Below are 25,962 nucleotides of genomic sequence, written 5' to 3'. Positions count from 1 at the left end.
TGAATCTCATTTTTTATTCCTTTTCTTGTCAATTAAGTTACAGGCATGTATAGGATTTTAAAATGGATTAATTAGATCAAAATGGATTGGGAATATGGGTTAATTAGAGGTTCCCGGTAATCACTTTAGCACTGTTAAAGGCAGCGCGTCGAGGGGCTATTCACTAATGAAAATTTTCTTTTATTATTTATGCTTTAAAAAAGGATAGGGATTCATTGGTGATTTAAAATGGATGGGGATTAATGGTTGCGTCTGGATTACGAGTAATCATCGAGGGGCTACTCACTAGAAACTTCTGCCAGACATTCGTGTAAGCAAAAGATAGTTCATAAATTGCCGCTAGGGGTGCTGTATACGTAGTTACGTATTTACTGCCATCTGAAACATGATAAAATTCTGCTAGACATTCGTGTAAGCAAAATATAGTTCATAAATTGCCGCTAGGGGCGCTGTATACGTAGTTACGTATTTACTGACATATAATACATGAAGAAATTCTGCTAGACACTCGTGTAAGCAATAGATAGCTCATAAATTGCCGCTAGGGGCGCTGTATACGTAGTTACGTATTTACTGACATCTAAAGCACGAATAAATTTGCCGCTAGGGGCGCTGTATACGTAGTTACGTATTTACTGGCATCTAAAGCATGAATAAATTTGCCGCTAGGGGCGCTGTATACGTAGTTACGTATTTACTGACATCTAATACATGAATAAATTTGCCGCTAGGGGCGCTGTCTATAATATTATATAGGCCTAACGGTGTGTTCTCTTATTTGAATTAGCGCCCACGTCACACTTCGAAGCGCCCCCAACGACGGAATTTACTATAAAACTCGGACGCCACTTGTCCAGGTTTCTTTTCTCTCTGCGCCGGCGACCAGTCAACATCGTTCCTTGATCAGCTCCTCGTAATCCTGACTTTCGAAGGCAGTATTGGATGGAAAGCCACGTTTTACGCCGATGTTGGGACGTGACTCTAAGCTCTCCGCCATTGAATGTCCATTAGAACGTTGAAATCAACGCGAAAGGTCAAGCCTAGTACGGTATGTGTGAAAGTCTTTCAATAATCCAAAGCCATCCAGCTAGCAATTTATTATTTTATTTAATCCTAGAGTTTAAATTATTTAGGTAGGGTTGATTGTTAGTTATTTATGTTTATTTATTGAAAATTAACTACAATATGAAGAAATTTCCAGACACGAGGTCAGTTAGACAAGGCTTAATTTAGAACATCTTAAATCAAGTACTTGGGCTCATATTAGGGGAAATTAAATTCCTTATCTATTTTAAATAATAAACCTCGACTGTTTACAAATTGGGTCTCATTTAACGGAGCGAAACTATATTACCTAAAATGAGTAACGTATGGTTTAACGGGGCCAGATTAGGTTGCACTAGGCTAGGCTTAACCTTTTATAAAAATTTATCCGGGCCTGGCACTAATCTCCAAGTTTTAACTTTATGCTGTCGTTTAAATTTAAATTAACGAGACTATTTTAGAATTATTAAGCGTAAATTATAGATTTGAGATTCTAAAATTTCATTCGTGGCAGTATTTAATTATTTTAGTTAATGAACTACGGTCTATTTAATAAATTAAATGGTTTAAATTAATTAGGGTTAACTGTTAATAAGTTATCATTAATTATGGAGATAAGTCAATTTAGTAATTTTAAAATGAACCACGAACGCGAAGTTAAGGCTAGAGATTTTTAATTTATATTTACGGGAATATTTTACGAAGTTTTTTTCTTAAATTATTTCAATCCATGGTATTGTTTCCGTGAGTTATTATTTTGTTGGGACCTTGAGTAGCCGTTTAATTCTGATATGGAAATTGCTTAATATTTAGTGCAATTCTTACAATATATTTATGGGAATATTTTACTTGGTTTTTTTTCTTAAATTACTATTTTGCTAGGACCTTAAAGTAGCCCTTTAATTCTGATATGGAAATTGCTTAATATTTAGTGCAATTCTTACAATATATTTATGGGAATATTTTACTTGGTTTTTTTTCTTAAATTACTATTTTGCTAGGACCTTAAAGTAGCCCTTTAATTCTGATTTGACTTATTATTTAGTGAGATTTTTAAATTTTGTTTTTGGGAATATTTTACAAAGTTTTTTCTTCAATAATTTACGGAAACAAAACCATAGATTAAAATTTCTTTTTTGTTAGGCCCCTCTAATCATTATTGATATTTGTTATTAATATATTTTCATTTTTAGGCGCGATGACGTTCTTGGATATTCTGTTGCTGGTCATTCGGAGAAGTTTCCTAGCAGATGATATCAACCTTTGTTAGAGACGCTCATTCCAGATGACATCTACCTTGGATTTACGATATAAGATGTTTTCAACCTGTTGTGGCCATGCAATCATTTTCTACAAAGATGCGATGAACATCACCGAATCTAGAAAATTCAAAAGAATTATATTTGCAACTACTTAATTTCTTTTTACACGTTCAAACTTATATTTACGGGACACTTTATATTATTTTTTGTTGAAAATTCTTGTAAACACCTTATTTTTTTACTTTTTGTTCAATAAATCTTGCCTTAAACCACTTTTCTTGTTTTCTTAAAAATTATTTGATTAAGAGGGAAGGTTTGAATTAGCTCTAAACAGATAGCCTATTTTTTGGGGACCCTCTTTTAAGCTTCTTTCAGCTTATATTAAAAAATGAAACTTTAACAAATTGTTTTGAAATGGAAAAAATGAGCCTAAATAGAGCTTAAATTGTTTTAAAAAGTAAAAAAAAGTAAAAAAAAAAGCCTAAAAAAGGGTCCAAAGTCCAGACCCTAAAAAATTCAAACCATCCCCATTATCGAAACTTTTTTAAGAAAACAAAGAACGTGAGGCAAGGTAAAAAATTTTTATTGAGAAAAAACAATTGAGGTGTTTACAAAAATTTTCTACAAAAAAATATTTAAAGCGTTCCATATATTAAAATTAGACCAAGGAAAATTAAATAGGGTAGGCTAGTTACCGATTAAATTTAAGAAAAAAATTAAGTTAGTTGGTGGAAAAGATTCACGGTCCAATCAGTTATAAAGCCTCGCGTTTCGCAAATCCAAGAAAGATGTCATCTGGATATAGGGTCCTTAATTTCGGATGAACTTCCAGATCTACTTGAAAACGTCTCTGAATGACCAGCAACAGCTTATCCAAGAAAATCATTCGAGTCTAAAAATTAAAATAAATTAATTACAAATATTAATTCAATGCCTAATTTTAAAAAAGTGCTACTTTAAGCCTAACAAAATAATAATTTACCGAAATAATCCCATACATTTAAATAATTAGCGAAGTACTGGCTAAGAATTTTTTTTAATAATCTAAGCGAAATTTCTTAAGCCTTGTTCAAATGTCTTAACCTCGTGGTCGTGGTTCATTTAATTTTAATTCAAATTATTATTTAATAGACTAAATTTATGTAAATAATAATAATAATTAACTGCCTGTTTCATTAAAACTACTTAATTTATTAAAACAATAAGCTATTTATAAAAGGCTTACATTTGCTGCGCATTAACAAGTTTGTCCATTCCAACATGACTTCGCTGAATCGATTCCAAAAGAACATTCAATGGCGGAAAAGAGCTCTAGATCCTGGATTTATTCCTTGACGGCGAAAAGCCTGATTTCCAAGAGCTGAGCAGGAAACGATCTTGACTCCACGATGCCAATCGAAGAAAGAAATTTCGGTCGGTTACTTCAGAACAAAGTTCTCTCCCGCAAGATTTACGCCCTCAAGACGTTATAAGCAGACGACACTAATTGGAGTAATACCGTTTTCCGTAACCGACCGAAATTTCTTTCTTCGATTGGCATCGTGGAGTCAAGATCGTTTCCTGCTCAGCTCTTGGAAATCAGGCTTTTCGCCGACGATCAGCCATTTTTCTTTTCGCCGTCAAGGAATAAATCCAGGATCTAGAGCTCTTTTCCGCCATTGAATGTTCTTTTGGAATCGATTCAGCGAAGTCATGTTGGAATGGACAAACTTGTTAATGCGCAGCAAATGTAAGCCTTTTATAAATAGCTTATTGTTTTAATAAATTAAGTAGTTTTAATGAAACAGGCAGTTAATTATTATTATTATTTACGTAAATTTAGTCTATTAAATAATAATTTGAATTAAAATTAAATGAACCACGACCACGAGGTTAAGACATTTGAACAAGGCTTAAGAAATTTCGCTTAGATTATTAAAAAAATTCTTAGCCAGTACTTCGCTAATTATTTAAATGTATGGGATTATTTCGGTAAATTATTATTTTGTTAGGCTTAAAGTAGCACTTTTTTAAAATTAGGCATTGAATTAATATTTGTAATTAATTTATTCTAATTTTTAGACTCGAATGATTTTCTTGGATAAGCTGTTGCTGGTCATTCAGAGACGTTTTCAAGTAGACCTGGAAGTTCATCCGAAATTAAGGACCCTATATCCAGATGACATCTTTCTTGGATTTGCGAAACGCGAGGCTTTATAACTGATTGGACCGTGAATCTTTTCCACCAACTAACTTAATTTTTTTCTTAAATTTAATCGGTAACTAGCCCACCCTATTTAATTTTCCTTGGTCTAATTTTAATATATGGAACGCTTTAAATATTTTTTGTAGAAAATTTTTGTAAACACCTCAATTGTTTTTTTCTCAATAAAAATTTTTTACCTTGCCTCACGTTCTTTGTTTTCTTAAAAAAGTTTCGATAATGGGGATGGGTTGAATTTTTTAGGGTCTGGACTTAGGGTAGTATTTTTGGACCCTTTTTTAGGCTTTTTTTTTTACTTTTTTTTACTTTTTAAAACAATTTAAGCTCTATTTAGGCTCATTTTTTCCATTTCAAAACAATTTGTTAAAGTTTCATTTTTTAATATAAGCTGAAAGAAGCTTAAAAAAGGGTCCCCAAAAAATAGGCTATCTGTTTAGAGCTAAAAAATTCAAACCTTCCCTCTTAATCAAATAATTTTTAAGAAAACAAGAAAAGTGGTTTAAGGCAAGATTTATTGAACAAAAAGTAAAAAAAGGGGTTTACAACAATTTTCAACAAAAAATAATATAAAGTGTCCCGTAAATATAAGTTTGAACGTATAAAAAGAAATTAAGTAGTTGCAAATATAATTCTTTTGAATTTTCTAGATTCGGTGATGTTCATCGCATCTTTGTAGAAAATGATTGCATGGCCACAACAGGTTGAAAACATCTTATATCGCAAATCCAAGGTAGATGTCATCTGGAATGAGCGTCTCTAACAAAGGTTGATATCATCTGCTAGGAAACTTCTCCGAATGACCAGCAACAGAATATCCAAGAACGTCATCGCGCCTAAAAATGAAAATATATTAATAACAAATATCAATAAGAATTAGAGGGGCCTAACAAAAAATTAATTTTAATCTATGGTTTTGTTTCCTAGCGGCAAATTTCTTCATGTATTAGATGTCAGTAAATACGTAACTACGTACACAGCGCCCCTAGCGGCAAATTTATTCATGTATTAGATGTCAGTAAATACGTAACTACGTATACAGCGTCCCTAGCGGCAAATTTCTTCATGTATTAGATGTCAGTAAATACGTAACTACGTACACAGCGCCCCTAGCGGCAAATTTCTTCATGTATTAGATGTCAGTAAATACGTAACTACGTACACAGCGCCCCTAGCGGCAAATTTATTCATGTATTAGATGTCAGTAAATACGTAACTACGTATACAGCGTCCCTAGCGGCAAATTTCTTCATGTATTAGATGTCAGTAAATACGTAACTACGTACACAGCGCCCGTAGCGGCAATTTATGAACTATATTTTGCTTACACGAATGTTTAGCAGAATTTTATCATGTTTTAGATGTCAGTGAATACGTAACTACGTACACAGCGCCCGTAGCGGCAATTTATGAACTATATTTTGCTTACACGAATGTCTAGCAGAATTTTATCATGTTTTAGATGTCAGTAAATACGTAACTACGAATACAGCGCCCCTAGCGGCAATTTATGAACTATCTATTGCTTACAAGAATGTCTAGCAGAATTTTATCATGTTTTAGATGTCAGTAAATACGTAACTACGAATACAGCGCCCCTAGCGGCAATTTATGAACTATCTATTGCTTACACGAATGTCTAGCAGAATTTTATCATGTTTTAGATGTCAGTAAATACGTAACTACGTATACAGCGCCCCTAGCGGAAATTTATGAACTATCTATTGCTTACACGAATGTTTAGCAGAATTTTATCATGTTTCAGATGTCAGTAAATACGTAACTACGTACATAGCGCCCGTAGCGGCAATTTATGAACTATATTTTGCTTACACGAATGTCTAGCAGAATTTTATCATGTTTTAGATGTCAGTAAATACGTAACTACGAATACAGCGCCCCTAGCGGCAATTTATGAACTATCTATTGCTTACAAGAATGTCTAGCAGAATTTTATCATGTTTTAGATGTCAGTAAATACGTAACTACGTATACAGCGCCCGTAGCGGAAATTTATGAACTATCTATTGCTTACACGAATGTTTAGCAGAATTTTATCATGTTTTAGATGTCAGTAAATACGTAACTACGTACACAGCGCCCGTAGCGGCAATTTATGAACTATATTTTGCTTACACGAATGTCTAGCAGAATTTTATCATGTTTTAGATGTCAGTAAATACGTAACTACGAATACAGCGCCCCTAGCGGCAATTTATGAACTATCTATTGCTTACAAGAATGTCTAGCAGAATTTTATCATGTTTTAGATGTCAGTAAATACGTAACTACGTATACAGCGCCCCTAGCGGCAATTTATGAACTATCTTTTGCTTACACGAATGTCTGGCAGATGTTTCTAGTGAGTAGCCCCTCGATGATTACTCGTAATCCAGACGCAACCATTAATCCCCATCCATTTTAAATCACCAATGAATAAAGCATAAATAAAAATCAGCAATAAAATAAAATTTTCATTAGTGAATAGCCCCTCGACGCGCTGCCTTTAACAGTGCTAAAGTGATTACCGGGAACCTCTAATTAACCCATATTCCCAATCCATTTTGATCTAATTAATCCATTTTAAAATCCTATATATGCCTGTAACTTAATTGACAAGAAAAGGAATAAAAATTGCGATTCATTAAATCGACGAACAATTTATTTATTTATTCTATAGTACATTTATGAAGTATAAACAAAAGTATATAGATATAAAAACAAAAAGTAAACTTCGTTGAAACTTGCTCGCGTCGTGTGATATGAGAAGGCCTCCTTTATCACTGAATGGCGTCGACCCCGACCACTCTGCTTGGTACTGGCATGGTACTGGGAAGAAAACGTCAATAGGCTCATGATGCAGCAGATGCTTGTGTTTTTCTTTGAAATTAGAAAAGTTCATTATTAACAATAGTATTAATACTTGGAATGCTTTAATTAGCAATTTAATTTTAAACTGAAACTCAGTAACAAATTTCGGAAGTTAAAGGGGCTGTTCGACCCTCCCCCCTCCTTCTTTTTACCCAACCGCAAAGCTATAAGTTCTGTGAGGAAGACCGTCGTTTGCCCCACGGTTCGGACAGCCCCTTTAATATCCTGGGAAGTATAAGACTCGACGCGTACTCGAAACCATCTCCCTTGTTAGTTTAAAGAATTAACTAACCCACAAACTGTACAACTAAGATACAGATTTTTAGCGATGTTTGAGAAACCAAATAATTTAAATTTTAAACTAAATCCTGTATGGTACCCGTGTTTTTTCCCCAAGGAAAATGGTAATCTGTGGAAAATAGCTATAGGTAATATAACGCCACCAGTTTTAGCTTCAAGATTGTACAACCTTAGTCCTAAATGTCCATTCTGTGAGAAAAAGTTAGGGAATATCAAACATATTTTTTAACTGTGGAAAAACGCAGAGATTTCTAACTTATATCATAAGTTTTATAGTATATTTTAGCTCAAACACAATAAAACAGTTTAGACACACAATATAACAGCATAAAACACACTAAAACAGCATAAAACACAATAAGACAGCATAAAACAAAATAAAATAGCAAAGAACACCATAAACCACAATAAAACAACATAAAAACACTATAACACAACATAAAACACAATAACACAATATAAAACACAATAACACAACATAAAAACACAGTAACACAACATAAAACACATTAAAGCAGCATAAAACACGATAAAACAGCATAAAACACAATAAAACAGCATGAAACACAATAACACAACATAAAACACATTAAAGCAGCATAAAACAAAACACAATAAAACTGCTTAAACACAATAAAACAGCAAAAAAAAACACAATAAAACAGCATAAAACAACAAAAAACACAATAAAACAGCATAAAACAGCAAAAAACACAATAAAACAGCATAAAACACAATAAAACAGCATAAAAACACATTTAACAGCATAAACACACATAAAGCAGCATAAAACACATGTTAAACAGTATAAAACACATGTTAAACAGTATAAAAACACAATAAAACTGCATAAAACACAATAAAAAAAGCATAGAACACAATAAGATAGCATAAAACACAATAAAACGTCATAAAACACAATAAAACAGCATAATACACAATAAAAAAAGCATACAACATAATAAAACAGCATAAAACACAATAAAACGTCATAAAACACAATAAAACAGCATAATACACAATAAAAAAGCATACAACACAATAAAACAGCATAAAACACAATAAAACGGCATAAAACACAATAAGACAGCATAAAACAAAATAAAATAGCAAAGCACACAAAACAGCAAAGTACACCATAAACCACAATAAAACGACTTAAAAACACAATAACACAACATAAAACACGATAAAACAGCATAAACACACATTAAACAGCATAAACACACATTAAACAGCATAAACACACATTAAACAGCATAAACACACATTAAACAGCATAAACACACATTATTGCTAAAATAATTTTAAACATACCTGTTGATGACGTTTGAACTCTAGCGAAGCCATATCACTTTTCTCGATATTATTTAATCTTAATCCCGTAATTAATTAAACTAATTAACTAAATAAATAAAATAAAGAGTCGCAAATGAAAATGATTTTTAAATTTTATTACCTCGTGCAGCGTACTTTACAATAAATTGGATATTTGGGGGTTTGTGATTAAAAAAAATGAAGGCCAAACTTGTATTACGAGTGTTTGTGTGTCAGCTAATTAGCCGGTGCAATTAACAACAAAAGAAAAGACTCGGTTAATTAATTCTTAAGACAAATTAAAAAAAACATCCCCGGCTAAATTAATATTCATCATTCTTATCTTATCTTTTCCTTCAGATCTTTCTTTAATAATAATAATATAATTTATAATTTAAGAAAATAATAAACGATACATCGATAGAGTATCGATACATCGATAGAGTATCGTATCGGCACTCTGTATATTCTACGTATAAAGATTGGTACTAAAGTGCTGATACTCTTATTTTCGGAATGTCTGTGACTAGCGTGAATTTTTTTCTTTTTTGGTTTGAAAAGTGATAATTTTGAATTTTGAAAAACTTAATTTAATTTGAAAAAAAAAAACGGACTCAGAATCCCTCGAGCTTTTTTTCAAATTAATAGGTTATTAATTAAGGGTTTTTCGTGGATTTTTAATTACGGTCAGAAAAACCATAATTAATGAAAAAATGTTTATCAAATTTTTCTTTAATTAATATTAAATTAATTTCCACAAAAAAATTAAAATCCCTTAATTAATGAAATTCTGGTAAATTAATTAATTATTTGACTAGACGCGAGTTTTTGTGGTTTTTGGAAGCGAGATTTCTAATAACACACACACAAAATAAAAAACTAAAATTTGAACCGGGGTCACAATATTTTTTTTTTTGGTAATTTTTCTTTCAAGATAAATAATTTAATATTTTCTAAATTCTGATAAAAGCAAAAAAAAAAAAAAAAAAAAAAAATTAAATAATATAGGGTGTTAATTACGGATATGTGAATTGGAAATTTTAATTTTCAATTTTGCAAATTTTAATCTTAAAAAATAATTTAAAATATTCAAAAATTCGGGGGGATTTTTTTTTCAAAACGTTTCAATAGGGTTTTTTCAAACTGCATAGATTAAATTTTTAATTTTTTTTTTATTAAATTTTTTTATATCCGATACCACCGATAATTTGTTTGTTTTTTTAATTATTTTTAATTACTCGCGTAATTAGCGAAGTTTTAACTATTCTATAATACACTCGGAAAATATGAATTTTAAAACCAAACATTGATTCGATATATCTATGTACAAACACATTGACTTTACAAAACCAAAAGCACTCCATTTTGTATTTTCAAATAATTCTTATTTTTATTTTTTTTTGTTATTTATTAAATTTTGGTAGTACGCTAAGCGACGATTTTTAAAACCATTTTTTTATAGTTTATTTTTATTTTTTTTTATTTTTTCAAAAATTGGTACGTTAATCTTTGGTTTTGTAATATTTTTCAATAATATCTTTCATTATATTTTTGATCCTCTATATTTCGTCTTCGTTTTAATTAGGCCCGGAAATTGGAATGTATTATTTATTTTTTTGACTAAATCCCTGAAAGTGCGTTAGTGTGAACAAGACCTTTAATTAGCTTAATTAATAATACAACTTTGGTAAAGTATACAGTTTATTATAAAGCTTATTAAGAGCTATAATATGAAACAAACCTTGTCAAAATCGGACCATAAACAACAAAGTTACAAGCATTTGAAAATAACTTAAAATGACGTAATAAATTTTTGAAAATTATTTGAAATTACGTCATAAATTTTCAAAATTTACAACTTTCTTATTTATGATCCGATTTTGACGTTCTTGGTATCATTTTAAACATCTTTTCGAGCTCTATTCGAATCCGTAAATTATATTAAATTAGTATTTAATTGGAATGTATTATTTTCCCTGAAAGTGCGGTAGTGTGAACTGAGCCTTTTCCTTAATATTTTAAAATGCTTAAATTAATTTAAAATTACTTGTGACATAAAAATCTGCAAATTTTCGAATCAAAACAATTACCTTTGATATGTTTAAAATCAATTATGATATGTGAGGTACGTTTTTATAATGTGATAACTTTTCGCGCAAACCCAAAACTATATTAAATATTATATTAACAGATGCGAACTCGACCGTCTAATGATTTAAGTAAAAAAAAAAAAAAAAAACTCGATTAAATCTGACCATTTAAGCAGACGATAAATATGAGGATCACGAAATTAATTAAAAATTTCAAATTTCTCAAAAAAAATATATAATATCATCAAAGTTTTGACTAAATAAATTACACTTAATAATAATAATATTAAAAAAGGATAAGGCGACTTTTAAGAGAAAATGGGAAAATTAATGAGATTAAGTTGATAGTTTAAGAGATATTCGCAATCTTGGAATGCCTTAAATAATTAGCGATTTGCTCCATTGGAATAAGATACGCATTCTAAGGTTGCGATAAATAAAATTCGTCCCGTGACTAGGATCAAACTCATTTTGATTAAAAGGTATCTAATTCAAAAAGGTCCAATTAATCTTTTCTTACGTCTCGCAATGTCGGAGAGTCTATAATCCAAAATAACTGTTCGTTAAGCCTAATTCTATATTTTAGGCTTAGGGCGCCATTTTGAAAACGAACTGTAACTAATCCTAGTACGTTTTAATGGATATAATTAATTTAAATGGGTTTAATTAAGTTTTTAATCGATTAGAGCTGTTAAACGTGCCTTGTGTCGTTACGATTTGGGCGCCATCTTGATTACGACCTCTGAATTAATCGATTAGAGCTGTTAAACGTGTCAGTGTCGTTACGATTTGGGCGCCATCTTGATTACGACCTCTGAATTAATCGATTAATGCATTTTAACCGATAATCGATTAAAACAGTTCGTTAAGCCTAATTCTACATCTTAGGCTTAGGGCGCCATTTTGAAAACGAACTGTAACTAATCCTAGTACCCTTTAATGGATATAATTAATTTAAATGGGTTTAATTAAGTTTTTAATCGATTAGAGCTGTTAAACGTGTGTTCAAGGTCTTGTATCGTTACGATTTGGGCGCCATCTTGATTACGACCTCTGAATTAATCGATTAGAGCTGTTCAACGTCTTGTGTCGTTACGATTTGGGCGCCATCTTGATTCCGACCTCTGAATTAATCGATTAATGCATTTTAACCGATAATCGATTAAAAACTCACAAACCGTTCTTTAAAAATGTACTTTTCGAAACCAGTATCTTTTTCTAAATTGTCCGATTACGATTTAAAATTTTTAAATCGAACTTTTAACTTTAATTTTAATTTTTTTTGCCAAATTTGAAACTAATTTAATTTTAATTATAGACTTCCGACATTTTTCAAACAAAGCCAATATTTTTTAACTTCAGCGGGGAAAAGGTTAGACTAGAGCTGATATCAATGCTGATATCGTAAATAGCCTGGAGATCTGACTTACAACAGTCATTAAAAAAAAAAAAAAAAAAAAAAAATGGAAAATTGAAAGAAAAACATATTTTCTAATAAATAATAATAATAGGCAAACATATATATAATATAATATATAATAATATTAAGAGATCACCAAACTCAATATTTCAGAGATTATTTCAATTAAATTAAGTTTTTTTTTTTTTGGTTTGGAAAAAATTCTTCTTCAACTTTATGTGTTTTTTTTTCACAATTTCACGGGGTAATGTTTTTTTTTTTATTTTTTTTAGAGCAAATTTTTCGCTCCTATTAATTAGTTACCACGTTAATTAATACACGAGAAACGGATAGATAAAAATGTATTAATTATTTTTAATTATTAAATTTTTAATTTATGAAGGCACGAGGTCCTATAACTATATATAACCCTTTCAGGGTTTTTGGTTTTAATAAATTTTCGTACATCACGTTTTTTTTTTTTCATTTATTTATTTATTTATACATCGACGAATTCGGTTCCTCCATAGTTCAGTACAGTTCAGTTCCATATCCAGTAGATTCATCTCGTTGAAACGAACTTGGCCCATTTTTCAAATTTAACCAACAGTTTCGGGGGAATTTGGTTTATTTTATTTAATACGTAATTAGAAAAAGTTTTTCTAAATGTGACGCGTGCGAACAGGGCCAAATTTCGTTCAGATCTAAACTTAAATTAGAAGTCGCGTTCCCATTTGGTAAAGTTGTATTCGTCACGTGACTTTCAATTTTTTAATATTAAATTTTTCACTGTAGTTTGTTTTGAAAAATACCGGGTTTTCATTAAGCTTGGCTCTCCGGGATTAAGTTGGGTTTTCACTTCCGCAACTTTCCCTCGTGGTTTTCGTAGAAATACGTTCGAACGGATCACATTTTCCAGAAAAAATTTAAATTTTGACTTTTCATTTTTGATACAAGTCGCCAATAAGTTCGTTCACACTAAATCGAAACGCTAATCTTGACCAGAAGTTCCGTTCCCACCCGATCAGTCGAACTTGACTAATTGATCATTCGTCGAGCAACAATTCGCCAACCAAGTAAAAAAAGTACAACTTGAAACGTCGCGTTCGCGCTTGATCAAAGTCGGTGGCTAACATTAACCAGGGGTTCCGTTCGCACTTGATCAAAGTTGGCTAATATTAGCCCGGGGTTCCGTTCGCACTCGATCAAACTTGACTAAAATTGACCGGAAGTCGAGTTCGGATCCCTGTCCAAGTAGAGACGTATTGGTTCAAGTTTTAATTGAATATAAATTGTTTTTCAGCTGAAGATCAGATTCATCGGAGAAAATCGTTATTTGGTATTCAAAATCGTCGTATTCTGAGCGCGCTTAAAGCGGCGAATGGTTCGATTCTGAAGGGGTCCCTTCGAAGTGGCGGCGAGGCGATTCTTCGCCACTCGTCGGGCTGAGATTTCTCCGGAAACGTACATCATTCGAGCTGTTCTAAGAAGTTTGGCGTTTTGAAGTACTCGGGGACTCCGTCGTCCAATCGAGCTATGACCTTGTAGATGGCCTTCTTCCAAGACTGTTCCGCGTCTTTGCCGGCTAATAGCGCCTTGAAAAACTCTCGTAACGTCTGCTCCACAACGTACCGGAAGTTCTCGGGTACCTTTTAAGAAATACGTTAGCGTTAAAAGTAAAACAGATTGAAACCCAGGTATCTAAGACAGGAGGGGTGGTTTTTTTTGTAAGAAAAACCTTTTATAACCTACTTCCTTTCTTGAGATAATTGCTTTTGAAAAAATATTAAAAAAAACGCTATTTCTTTCCGCGTAATGTTAGAGTATTAACGTATTAACATCCGGGAAATAAGAAAACGGCTGCTTTGACTTATTTTTTATAATTTACGCAACGGAATTTCTTAGACGTTATTTTTTATTTTTCTTAACAGGAATATTAATATAAATTATCGAGGGGATGATCACTAAAATTGAATAAGTGGGATTCGAAGATTTTATTTTTTTTAATCAGATGTGAATGCTTTTCTTAATTTTAATCCAATTAGATTTTTAATATCGGTTTTTTTATAAATGATCGAAATCATTTGAAATCTTTTTAAGTCTAATCATAAGTTTATGAGATATGTTCCTTATAAGTTTGTCACTGGTAACTTAGAAACTGGAGCTTGCCACATATCTTATAAACTTATGGTCTAATATAGACAACTAGAAATCGTCGTTAATGTTCTGGGACGAGTTGGCTAACAAAATCGACTAGTTTGAACCGTTTAACTAAAATTTAAAACTGAAAGATAGGTAATTACCTCGATGTGGTTATTTCTGTTGTAATGTAGATTGAGAACACGGATAAGTTCGGCGTCACTGCTGACTTTGATCTCCTCGCTATTCTTAACTCCGTCGCTGATGGCTTGGCGAGCGTATTTTTCCATTTGAATGTAATAAAATTCCCTACAATAAACAATAAAAAACCAATTGTTATTTATACAATTTAATTATTCGCATTAGGAAAAATTCCAAAGAAGAATATGGTACCACGATTCTTAATTTTAAAACCATATAGAAAACATTCGGTTGGTGCATAGGAGGAGCTGTAGGGGGTTGAATTAAGGGGGTAGGCCGGTCCGGAACCCACCAATATGGCTGCCAGAACAGTAGTAAGACTTAGGAGGTTGTGACGCGTTCCTCAACCAACTGAAAGTTCTCTATAGTGAACGAGAAAAGTGGGCAATCGCTTACAGGGTGTTTCTGATAAGTCTGCATAAATTAAGGGGTTTATGTTCTTTGGGAAATCGATTTTGAGTCGAAAATGCAACTTCTATGACCGATTGTAGTGTTTTAGGGATTCTGGTATATCAAGGTCACTTCCTCTCAAAGTTTAAAGGTAGGCGTTCTGTTAGGGGGAAAGAAAGTTGACTGGTCCTTTTTAAAATGACAATCCTACAGTTTTATTTATTTCTCTCTCTCGGTAGGTATTCTAGGGGTTTTATTTCCGGCCGCAATAGGGCTATGGAAGCGGAAGAAAGAGCAGAAACATTTAAGGCGAGTCAGATAATAATAAGCGAGAATTTAGCGCGGCAAAGGCTTAAGGAAAAGGAACTATTAATTTAGAGTACTCGGGGATCGAGGGAAAAGCGGCGAGCAACGAACGGGTGCGACTTTCGCGGTCTGTTTAACGATGTTTCCGCGGTCGACTAATTCCACCGAGCCACGCACTCTTTCCTCGCTGCCTTCATTCATTTCTCATTCTTCGTTCAGGAACCATTTGCTCCCTCCGTGGAAGACAATCTTAACCCCAAAGTACCATGCAAGCCCAAACAACACCCGATCTCTTAGTAAATTTATAGTCAGGTTATATTGTCGTCCCGGATTGTCTTCGCCGCTCGAAGAAGCCACTTTTCCCCTCTTGACAAATGACTTTGGTTTAAGAAGGAAATCTCTTCACCCTTCCATATAAGGTGGTGGGTGAAGGCCCTAGTGACTATTTGCCGAATTCCGAATAGATTTAGTCGTTTCATGGCGAGCGTACGTACTTCTTTAACGAATAGTCAGTCGCCTTGTCGCGTTTTTCTATTCTCTCTCTCAAAGTTCGCGTTTCTGCTCGCCATATCGCGATCACCGAGGTGGAGAAAGGAAAATATTCAGTACTCGGCAAAGGGGCGAATATTCGTTACTCGCCAAAAGGCAAATATTCGCTACTCGCCAAAAGGCAAATATTCGCTACTCGGCAAATAGCGAATGTGAGGAGCCGGGCAAATATTTAGGCCCAAAAACAGTTTTTTTTTTCTTTAAATATTAAGGCTTGGCAATCGAGAACAATTTTGATAGTTATTAAGATACGCGTTTTAGAAGCAATGTCAATTATTATTAATTGTAATTAAAATCTTTATATCGAAGTTTAGTTTGCGCGCAACTTTGAGGAGACATCGTTGACTTTTTAGAAAAGCCATTTCAAAAAGTTAACAGCACTTGGTTAAAAAACTCGAGCTTTTAAAGGACGACGTATATATCGAAAAAGTTTGCTTGGCAAAAATCTGCCTGCATTAATATAGCTTATAGGGATAGCGTGGCGGCGTTTACGTAACGTTTCGCCACATAAATAAGGAAGGCGTTTGTCAAGGAAGGCTCGCTTCGAGCGCGCAACAGCTAAAAGAAACGACGAAACCCATTAAAGAGTATCTATACAACCCTTCTCTCAACACCCCCCACCCACCCCCACCTCTCCTCCTTGACAAAACGAGCATTTTTACGCCTCTTAAACTATAACCTAAGACCTAAGAGAAGCAAAACAACCACCCTATTCCCCACCATCATAAGGAGTAAAATCATTTTCTTTCAGTTTAAAAAACAAATACTTTTTCCTGTAAATTGAACAATTCTTCAAGGTTTCCAATATTGTTTTTTATTGAAAATTATTTTGAGCAAATGAGAACCAATAAAACTATTAAAATGGTAAAACATTTCCTGTAAATATCCCATAAATGAACGCGATTTAGATTTCTACTAAAGTCTAAAGAAACTCCTTGTCAAGTCTATCCGCGTTTTATTGCTCTTATCTGAGACGTCGGAAAGAACTCGGGTTCGGGGGTAGGGCGAGGGTGGGCGAAGTTTGCTGGCGAGAGGAGAGATATGGATGGTGCGCGGGGAGGGGCGCTCGCCCACCCTGAGAGAAAGATAGGCAAACACGGACCAAGAATTATAGTAGAACAAATTCCGCCGCGACGTTGCGGTGGAAAAGGAGAAACTCTCTCTCTTCGGACACGCTCGCCAAAGAGACACCCCGTTGATTCCACCGCAACGCCAAGGATCTACCCTATAACTCATCTTTTCCCTCAACACGACTCACTATTCTCACCTTCTGTTCCGCAAATCCCTTTTGCCCCGCAACTCTCTCACTCCTCCATTCTACAATATCGTAACTAACGAAATTCAAGTAACGTTTCAAAAGAAGATTTTTTGAAATACATCCAAGATAAAACTCTTAAGTTTCTATATTTTGCTTAATTACTCGGGCCCTGATTGTTGTAACCCAAAGTTCTTAGTACCGTTGGAAAGGGGACAAATAGGACTATAACATACTCAAAGGACACCCCCTATCTCTAATAGAACCAGAGTTAAAAAGTGTCGTGTAAATATAAGTCGATGTTAAAACTATAGTGAGGGTGTTTATGAACATTTTGCTAATTACTCGGCCCCTGATTGTTGTAACCCAAAGTACTTAGTACCGTTGGAAAGAGGAGAAATAGGACTATGACATATTCAAAGGACATCCCCGTATCTCTAGTAGAACCAGAGTTAAATGTCTCCAAAGCCAAACCAAGAATTTCGCTAACACCAAACTGGTGGAGATTTTTGAAAAATTTCGAAACTTTTTTACAAAAATGGGAGATAAGACGTTTTTGTCCCAAAGTTAACAGTTCGTCATCTTTCGGGGAAGACGTTTCGAGGGGACGATAAAAGGCGCGAATACGAGAATCGGGGGGGGGGGGGGGGAAGGGGTGCGTCGGGCGCGTGTTTGGCAGCTTCGAAGCGGAAAATTTGAATTTTGTAAGCCCGGCGATATTCATACATCATCGAAAGCAAGCCGGTAAAACGTTTTAAAAGCGCTGGCTGCCTTTAATGTTCCTTACACCATAAGTTCACACGATATGTTCCATCCATAAGTTTGTCATTGGTAACTTAGAAACTGGAGTTTGTCGCGAAGTGAGCGAGGTAGGTCATAGATTCTGGTGAGGCGCTGCTGTCAAAGGGGGCTTAGTAATGCAGACTAAATAGGACCTAGATGGAAGTCCTGCATACAAAATTAACCACCGAGTGTATGGCTTCAATTCTCACTTGTCGTTCTCGAACTAGCTCGAGATGTCTCTAGCATTACCAAGCTAGTGTCATACTTATCATTTAACATATCTTATAAACTTATGCTTGTGCTATACACCTCAGAGAGGGGGTTTCCTCCGAGATAGCGTTTCCAGCAAATCTCCTTGATGAGTGGTTTGGCTATAGTTCGGTCGGAAGGGAGTGGGAGTGGCAACGACCGTCTTTTCTGTTTGCAGACGTTTAGGATTAAAAGTAAAGTTTGCGGCTGCGGTGGTGACGGCGACCGTGGTGTCGGGATACGCAATATTGCACCCGCAATATCTTCGAGACGAAAGGATTATCTGGCCCAAGTCGCTACTCGCACGTTTTCCCCCCTAACAACTATTTGATTTTAAAATATACCGCCTCTACCTATGCCCTACAACTCCACGAGAATTAAAATTCTTTCCTTCCAAGGAGAACCCTTGAAACACGGTGTTCCAAGGAGAACACGTTCGCAAAATGGGAAAAATAGATAAATGCCTAGAAAGTAAGGTATTGTGGGAGAATACGATGTTTACAATGACTAGTATTGCTTTATATTTGCTATTGGTAACAACGTTGAGCGGAACTTGACTTCAATTTGAACTATTTATTTTAAATTAATTACAATTAATGCTAAATCATTTTTGTTGCTTAATTTTTCTTAGTTTCGTGGCAAAGTTAGGGATGTCAAAAAAAACCAGGTAATTTATCGGTAAATTATCAATTTTGAAAACGGTAATTAAACATTAATTACCGCCTCGAATACATAAGTGGTCGTTAAACAAAGCGGGGTTCAAAGTATTAACCAAGTAAATAAAATTAATGTATTTTAAAAAACATAATTAACGTCAGACATAGCGTCTCAAAAAGTCTGTATATTTTTTTAAAACATTTCCTCAAAAAAAAAAAATGCTTCAGTAATTACTCCTTGGAAAAGATTAAGCGCATAATTATTGCTCCTAGGTCTAGGACGCGCCTACATGCTTAATATGAAAAGTTTAGTTGGGGTGTTGATACACTTTTATAAAAGTGAAACTTGAATTTTCCAAACGAATTCGCTGTTATAGGGTAGCGAGAGAGAGGCCAAGGCTAAGGCTATGTTACCAAATAAGACGTTATAATCCTCATAATTAAGAAGAGAGTTAACTAAAATTGGGAAATACTGTAAGGGATAAATATTCCTTCCAAATGGAATTCAGGATAAATTCAAAGTCTCTCCGCCTGGGGTTTCGCAAAACAGGATTACGGTGTTATACCTTCCAACGACTAATTAAACAAGCTAAAGCTTTCAAGTTCCAAAATATAGGCCTACACAGTGTCGCAGTTTCCGTGATTAAGATACATTATAGAAAAATCGAGAATTCATATATTTATAAAGCTAGTTTCAAAGTATCTTCATCAGAATCCCGACTTATTGAGGTTCAATAAAATGCGAGTCAAATGTATATATTCTTTAGGCCTTTTTAGGAAAAAAATACATATGGTTTATTATCGGTTTCATGGGATTTTATATAGGAAAATATAGGAGTATTATTAAAATCGAATATTTTAAAATTAAACTAGGTATTTTTAAAAGCATCTCTTGAACTTTCAACTTAGGAAAGAAAATGATATCGAATTTTGGAAATATAAAGAAATTAAATTTAATTCTAATTGTGACACCATTTAAATTTAATTTAAGAAATAATGCTAATTTAATTAAGGGGTCATCCGTAAAATACTCCAATGATCATAACTCGAAAACAGTGTCCCTTGTGATAAAAACAGCCCGTTTAGACTATTTTATAAAATTTACTGTCGAAATATAGGATTTTATAGGAATTATAGGATCAATGCAATTATCGGTAACTAGTCCTCTATAGGGAATATTCGGTATTCGTCGAGTAATTTACACTAAGCTATAAAAACGAAATCTTAAAGAACGATATATTAAAATCAAAGTTTGGGGCGACGAGCATTTTCGACAAGCTTTCAATCTCCGATAGAATCTACAATCATTACAAAACAGAAATTAATGGAAAGTTACGCTGGAATCATCAACTATAGCTCAACGTCTAGTAAGAGACTGAAGATTGCTTCCAGGGGGGTTCGTTTGAAGGGGGAAGACCCCCCCCCCTGCCAGGCTTCGACTTCGCCTTCTCTCCGTTTCGACGCGGAGAGCCAACCGAAATCAGTTAAGAATTCCGAGTCAGGCTCTCTCACTAGCTTCCTTATCAGGAAAGTCGACTTCGTTCTATTAATTATCATTTCTTTAGGCGCGAGAAAAAAAAGCACGTCGGTACCTCCTGGTACCACCCCCGCGCCGCCTCCTAAGATAGTCTCAGTGCCATGCTGAGAAGCGCCCCAGTCAAATAATAAAAAAAAATCTAGGAAGATATCGGATGCCCAATCTGAGAGAAAACAAGTTGGATGAAGGAAGGGTACCGTAAAGTTTCTCATTGATGGTATGGTGGTATCATGAAATTTTAAAATGTACAGTACAATGATAATTCCGAAGAAAGTGAAAGGGAATTAAGTCTCTAACAACGACTACGTAAAAGATTCGATTTAGTTTGAAAATGGTTCAATTTCGTCGGGCAGCACATCGAGATGGCGCCACCTTTTCTTTAGCTATAGCTCACTCGATCATGCCTTACTGACGCGTAATCCAGTGAGCTATGTGGCTTTATAACAAGTAATTTAGGATTTTTGGTGCGGTATTTTTAATCCATGTTGGGCTATTTTAGTATTCAAAAGTCTCGGCCCTAAAATCACCATATAAGCAACTCGTTTTAAGTCGTCTGCTCTGGCGTCTGAACAGGAAATTGAACGTAACCACGGGAACGAATATGATTTTACTCTATAGTCAAAATGGGCCTTAAAATTATGCACTAGAAACCAAACACTCATTCTGCAACACCTGATCTTGAGCCGACCAAGGCCTAACTAACAAGTATAGCAATAATAATAATTACATTGCGAAACTAAATTGAGGAAAGGAACTAAAAAAGGGTTAAGGCACGAATTCCGAGCAAAGACGATAGTTAAGTTAAGAAAAAAAAAAAACTGCGGACGGAGAAATTGTTGGAGCGGAGGCGCCAAGGCTTATCGATGATATCGTTAAGTAGGGAAATTACATTTCCAATTGCGCCACCTAGTTTCAACCCCTTGCACTACACCGACCCCCTTTTCTCTTAAAATAAAAGTTCCCTTTGGACTGATAAGGAAAAACACCTTTTTTTCTTGGAGGAGGCCTCCTTACAAGAAAAAGGAGAGGAGGAGAGAAAAAAAGAGGCGAAGAGTTCTTCCTATAGCTCCGCACCCAGGAAGGAAATAGGACGGAAGTAAAGTTCTTCCTTCCACCCACCCACCCACCTTCATCCTTAATACCAAAGACTGAGAAAAAAAGATTGTACACTCTATTAAAAATCGGGAATAACCGCTAATGTTCCCCAAGGGGGGGATACCCCCTCCCCCACTCTTAAAGGGATACTAACACCGCGCGTTGAAATTGTAAAAATTCAAACCCTCGCCTACGTAACCTAACGTAACATGATAAACCAGGGATAGATTTAATTTTAGAAGTAAGAATGAAGAACGGAACGGTTAGTATTTACTTCAGTTATTCCGACTCATAGCCAGCCCAGGATAGAGCCCCTCCCTCCAACACGTAATGTAACGAAAAGTTTAAATTATCTTATTGGCTGCTCACTTAAACTACGTTTTAATGACGTTGCAGACGGGGACGGCGAACAATAATACGTAATTCCTTTTTACCTCTGCCGCTATGACCCTCCCGCCTCTTCTTTCATAGCCCCCCCCCTCCGTCCCGTGGAAGGGGGTCCGGGACTTTGACGCGCGCCCATCACATTAATCTGTTCTCAATTCCTACTTCTAAAATTAAATCTATCCCTGCTTATACTTAATGAAATAACAATACACTGTATAAAAGTACTGAATTTGAAAGTATATAACTTGGCTCTTAGTTACGAACCAATAATAGAATAAATTACAATTGTAATTAAGAATCGAATCCTGGTCTTAAACGGTGTCTGTACCCCTTTAAAGCTAAGAGAAAGAGGCTGGGAAGGTTTTCGTTTGGCTAAGACGCTTTCGAAGGTTGCGAAAGGGGTTACATTTACGATTCTTCTCTGAACTACCCCAACCCCCCCTTAGCTACAACTCCACTCATTAAGGGGGGGTGTACGTACTCTCCTAATCAACCCCCAGCTTGAACCCCCCCCCCCTTCCTTCCAACTCTGTCTCATCGATAAACCTTTTAATGACCATGTTCCGGTTGTGGGTTTGCCTCAACACCCCCCTAAACCCCCACCCAACTCCTCTTGGTCCCACTACCACTGACTGACTGACTGTCTTTGGGGGCCTCTTTTGGTTTTAGTAAGGTACCCTTTGGACCCCCTAAGAGATACGATACCAGCACCATCACCATGTAGGGGGATGGGGTTTAGAGCTCCCTCTCCAAACCGGAAGTAGGACAAACTTTCAACTGGGATGGGACGGAGGGAGGGGAAGAGAATTTCTATCTGTAATACAGGGTGTTCAAAAAGTTTAATTACAGCACCATAGAGGCTTGGAAATGACCTTGATATACCAGAGTTAGAAAACAAAACACAGATCCTAATTTACCTTCACCCTACTCGCGTCTGGCGAGTTCAATTGAATTAAATAAAATTTAGAATAATATGTATAATAGCTAACACTAATCTTAATTTCGTTGCTGACCACTGACCAGTGAATACCGTTTCGTTACTATATATTTTTTGAATCGGCTAAGAAATCACACATGCAGTTTTCACATCCAGTACAGGATTTAAAATCAAAACAAAATTCGAACTTCAACCGGATGTCTGATCTCTGTTCCAAATATTCTATATCTAATACAGAGTTCTGCACGTCGGATGGGCTGATGCCCCAGTCAGTAATTCTATCTATTTATCTCGCCCCCCCCCCTAGCCCCTTCGGTTCCCAAATTGCTTTCCAGACATCCTTAATAACCAAGCGCAACCCATAGTAACTTCTAAAAGCCTGGATCTTTTTTCGGGCACCGGTAACATTTCGCTATCAGTCAAAAATTGATCGCTGAAATTTGGGCCACGCCCCCATCGTAAACACCTTGACACTTTTTTGTTTCGTTATTAGGTAACGTTGATTTCGTCCACTCAGCTAAGTGGATTAAGCCACGGCATAGACTAATGACACCCAATGAAATTTACCACACAGTCAAAGCTTAGAACTGCTATTGCTTGAACCATTCGCTCACTTTCAAAAATTACGAACTAACGTACATTACCTCTAAATCTAGGGTAAATTTTAACCCTTTCATTCCCCTCATCCCAGGTTATTTCTTCATTAACTCTTTTAGCTTAAACACGGACACTGTTCGGTGATACAGAGCCAATAAGGACAAAGTTAAGCCGATGCAGTTATTGGTTGGGTATGTAACATGAACCGGAGGGGGCCCTACATATCACCTTACTACATCAAAATGATTCAGTCTTACTGGTGCTGGGTACGAAAGGGGTTAATGCCGGTGTGTTATCTCATACCCCCGGTATACCTTCTAACGCTCATTAACACCCAAAATAGCGTGTTATGGTGCGCTCGCTACTTGCTGCTGCTGTGTTGTTTAGTTGACTCTTTTCAAGGCGATACACCTCAATTCCTTTACACCCCCGTTATCAGAAAAGGGTTTGGTTGGTTCTGGGGGGCCGTTCGGGATAACCCCACAGACGTAAACTTGGCCCCTCTCTCTCTCGCACTCTTTTATCTGTACACTGGGGGGGGGGGCTTCAGCAATGCCATCCACCAAGCAACTTTTAGCTTTTAATTTTTATAACTTCGATGTCTCTGGTCTGATATTAATTTCTCGGGTATGGCCGAGCGCCGTTTGTCGCCGTCATAAATTTGTTCCCATACCGCGCGTCGAAGTGCCTTGCCATCTACAAAACGGAAGCGACACCCCCCATGCTCCCCTAACCACCAATCGTGGCGTTAAACCCAGAGCTTTCAGATAAGAGAAAACTCTTTTACCCACTATCCTTTAGCCATAAGTAAATTAAGTCAAGGGTATGTTACGAATTTTAAGAAATGTGGTTAGATTTGAGATCGAGAGGGTCTTTTCAGACAATACAACTTTTGACTCAACTAGATGGGTCAAAAAAATGAGTCAGCAAAAAATTGGTCAGTGATAAATTTTTAATTTGGTCGTTCAACGACCCAACTAGTTTACTCAACACAAGTTGACTCATCTAAATGAGTCAAGAAGTTGTATCGTCTGAAAAGGCATTTTTTCGAAATTATATTAGCTGTCAAGAAAAACTTTGTAACTTGAGATACGTTGTTTTGCATTTGTATCAATTAGGTTTGTTTCATTAATTTTAAATTTATATAGAGTTAAATATAATTTAAAATTAATTATTCAACTACCATGATTTTAGGTATCAAGCTATCTGGTAAAGGGGATGAGATTTTGGGTATCAAGAGATCTGGTAAAAGGGATGAGATTTTGGGTATCAAGCTATCTGGTAAAGACGTTGAGATTTTGGGTATCAAGCGAGAGATATTATGATCAGAATATTTTTGGTGTTTAATTTAAAAGAGTAAATAAAATAATGAACAATTCTAATCGAAATTGGGACTCTAAATTAACCTACTCTAAATCCATCGCAACATCTTCATGATGGAAAATTAAGATTTAAACTTAGTAAACTGAATAACTCGACTTATGATGGTACGGCACTGACTATAGTAACTTCTCGTTGTTAGGCGGAAGGGGGTATAGCTGGCGGAAGGGGTAAAAATGCATTTCTTTAATGAGATTTGATTAATTAGTGACGGCATTAAGGACGTGCGTACGGGCAGTGCAGCTCGGAATTATCCTTTTTAATACCATAAATTATAGGGCGAAGTTGCACTCGGACTCGGTTTGTGCGGTGGAATCAGAGGGGAGCGGGGAAGAACAGAACTGTTTTCTCTGACTCGAGCCGCTTTTCGTATCTTTAGAAGCAAAACGGGGCTAATTATTTCAATGATAACACCGCGCCTGCCTGCACCGTGCTTGGTGGATCCAAGAGAACATTGAGAGAGTAAAGGGGTTAGGAAGTAAAAGGGGGGCTCAACCCCCCATCTCCGCGACGAAAAGGCAATCTTCTTCTTACCAGATGAGCTGGTTGAAGGTTTGACTGTTTCGACTAAAATTGATAACGGTTGAACATTTTGACAATTAAGGAAAAATATAAGAATTTATATCTTTTCACTCAGTGCTTTTGATTTTCAATTTAAATCTATTTAACATAAGATGACCATCCATAGTTGACCAATGAAAAAGGACGGTTGGAGATCATAGTAAAGGCCTGATAATCAACTTAATTCCTTTACCCAAATCCTGGACTGTTTTGACTTAGGAGGCTCAACGCTAGAGCTAAGAAATGTTTTTCTTATAATTGAAGACATCATTATTTGAATCAAAAGCATCCAGGAATGTAATTCGTATTTACATAATAAGTTCATGAGATATGTTGGCCATCCATAAGTTTGTTAATCTCTGGTAACTTAGAAACTGGTGCTTGTCATGAAGTGAGTGAATGAGTGAGGTAGGTCATAGATTCAGGGTAAATCGAGGGAGGCCTGGTGAGTGAGGAG

General features: G+C 35.2%; 1 protein-coding gene across 7 annotated transcripts in view; it reads right to left on the bottom strand.

Moving 5' to 3' along the window:
• Window positions 1-9,110: 9,110 nt before the first annotated feature.
• pros (homeobox protein prospero) overlaps window positions 9,111-25,962 on the bottom strand; it is a 145,961-nt gene continuing 129,109 nt past the window's right edge. For all 7 annotated transcript variants that reach the window (XM_089836062.1, XM_089836058.1, XM_089836059.1 and 4 more), the window contains 2 exons: window positions 14,787-14,931; window positions 9,111-14,132 (listed from right to left, as the gene is read on the bottom strand). In XM_089836062.1, the coding sequence (XP_089692188.1) occupies window positions 13,953-14,132; window positions 14,787-14,931 (325 nt within the window). In that variant the 3' untranslated portion in view covers window positions 9,111-13,952. The remainder of the gene's footprint in view (window positions 14,133-14,786; window positions 14,932-25,962) is intronic.

Source organism: Phalangium opilio, unplaced genomic scaffold (assembly GCF_054372755.1).
Source record: "Phalangium opilio isolate 3A_F unplaced genomic scaffold, DU_Popi_V2 ptg000042l_1, whole genome shotgun sequence".
NCBI classification, from domain to species: domain Eukaryota; kingdom Metazoa; phylum Arthropoda; class Arachnida; order Opiliones; family Phalangiidae; genus Phalangium; species Phalangium opilio.
The sequence above is the reverse complement of the archived record's forward strand: the minus strand, read 5'-3'. Positions and strand labels throughout refer to the sequence as shown.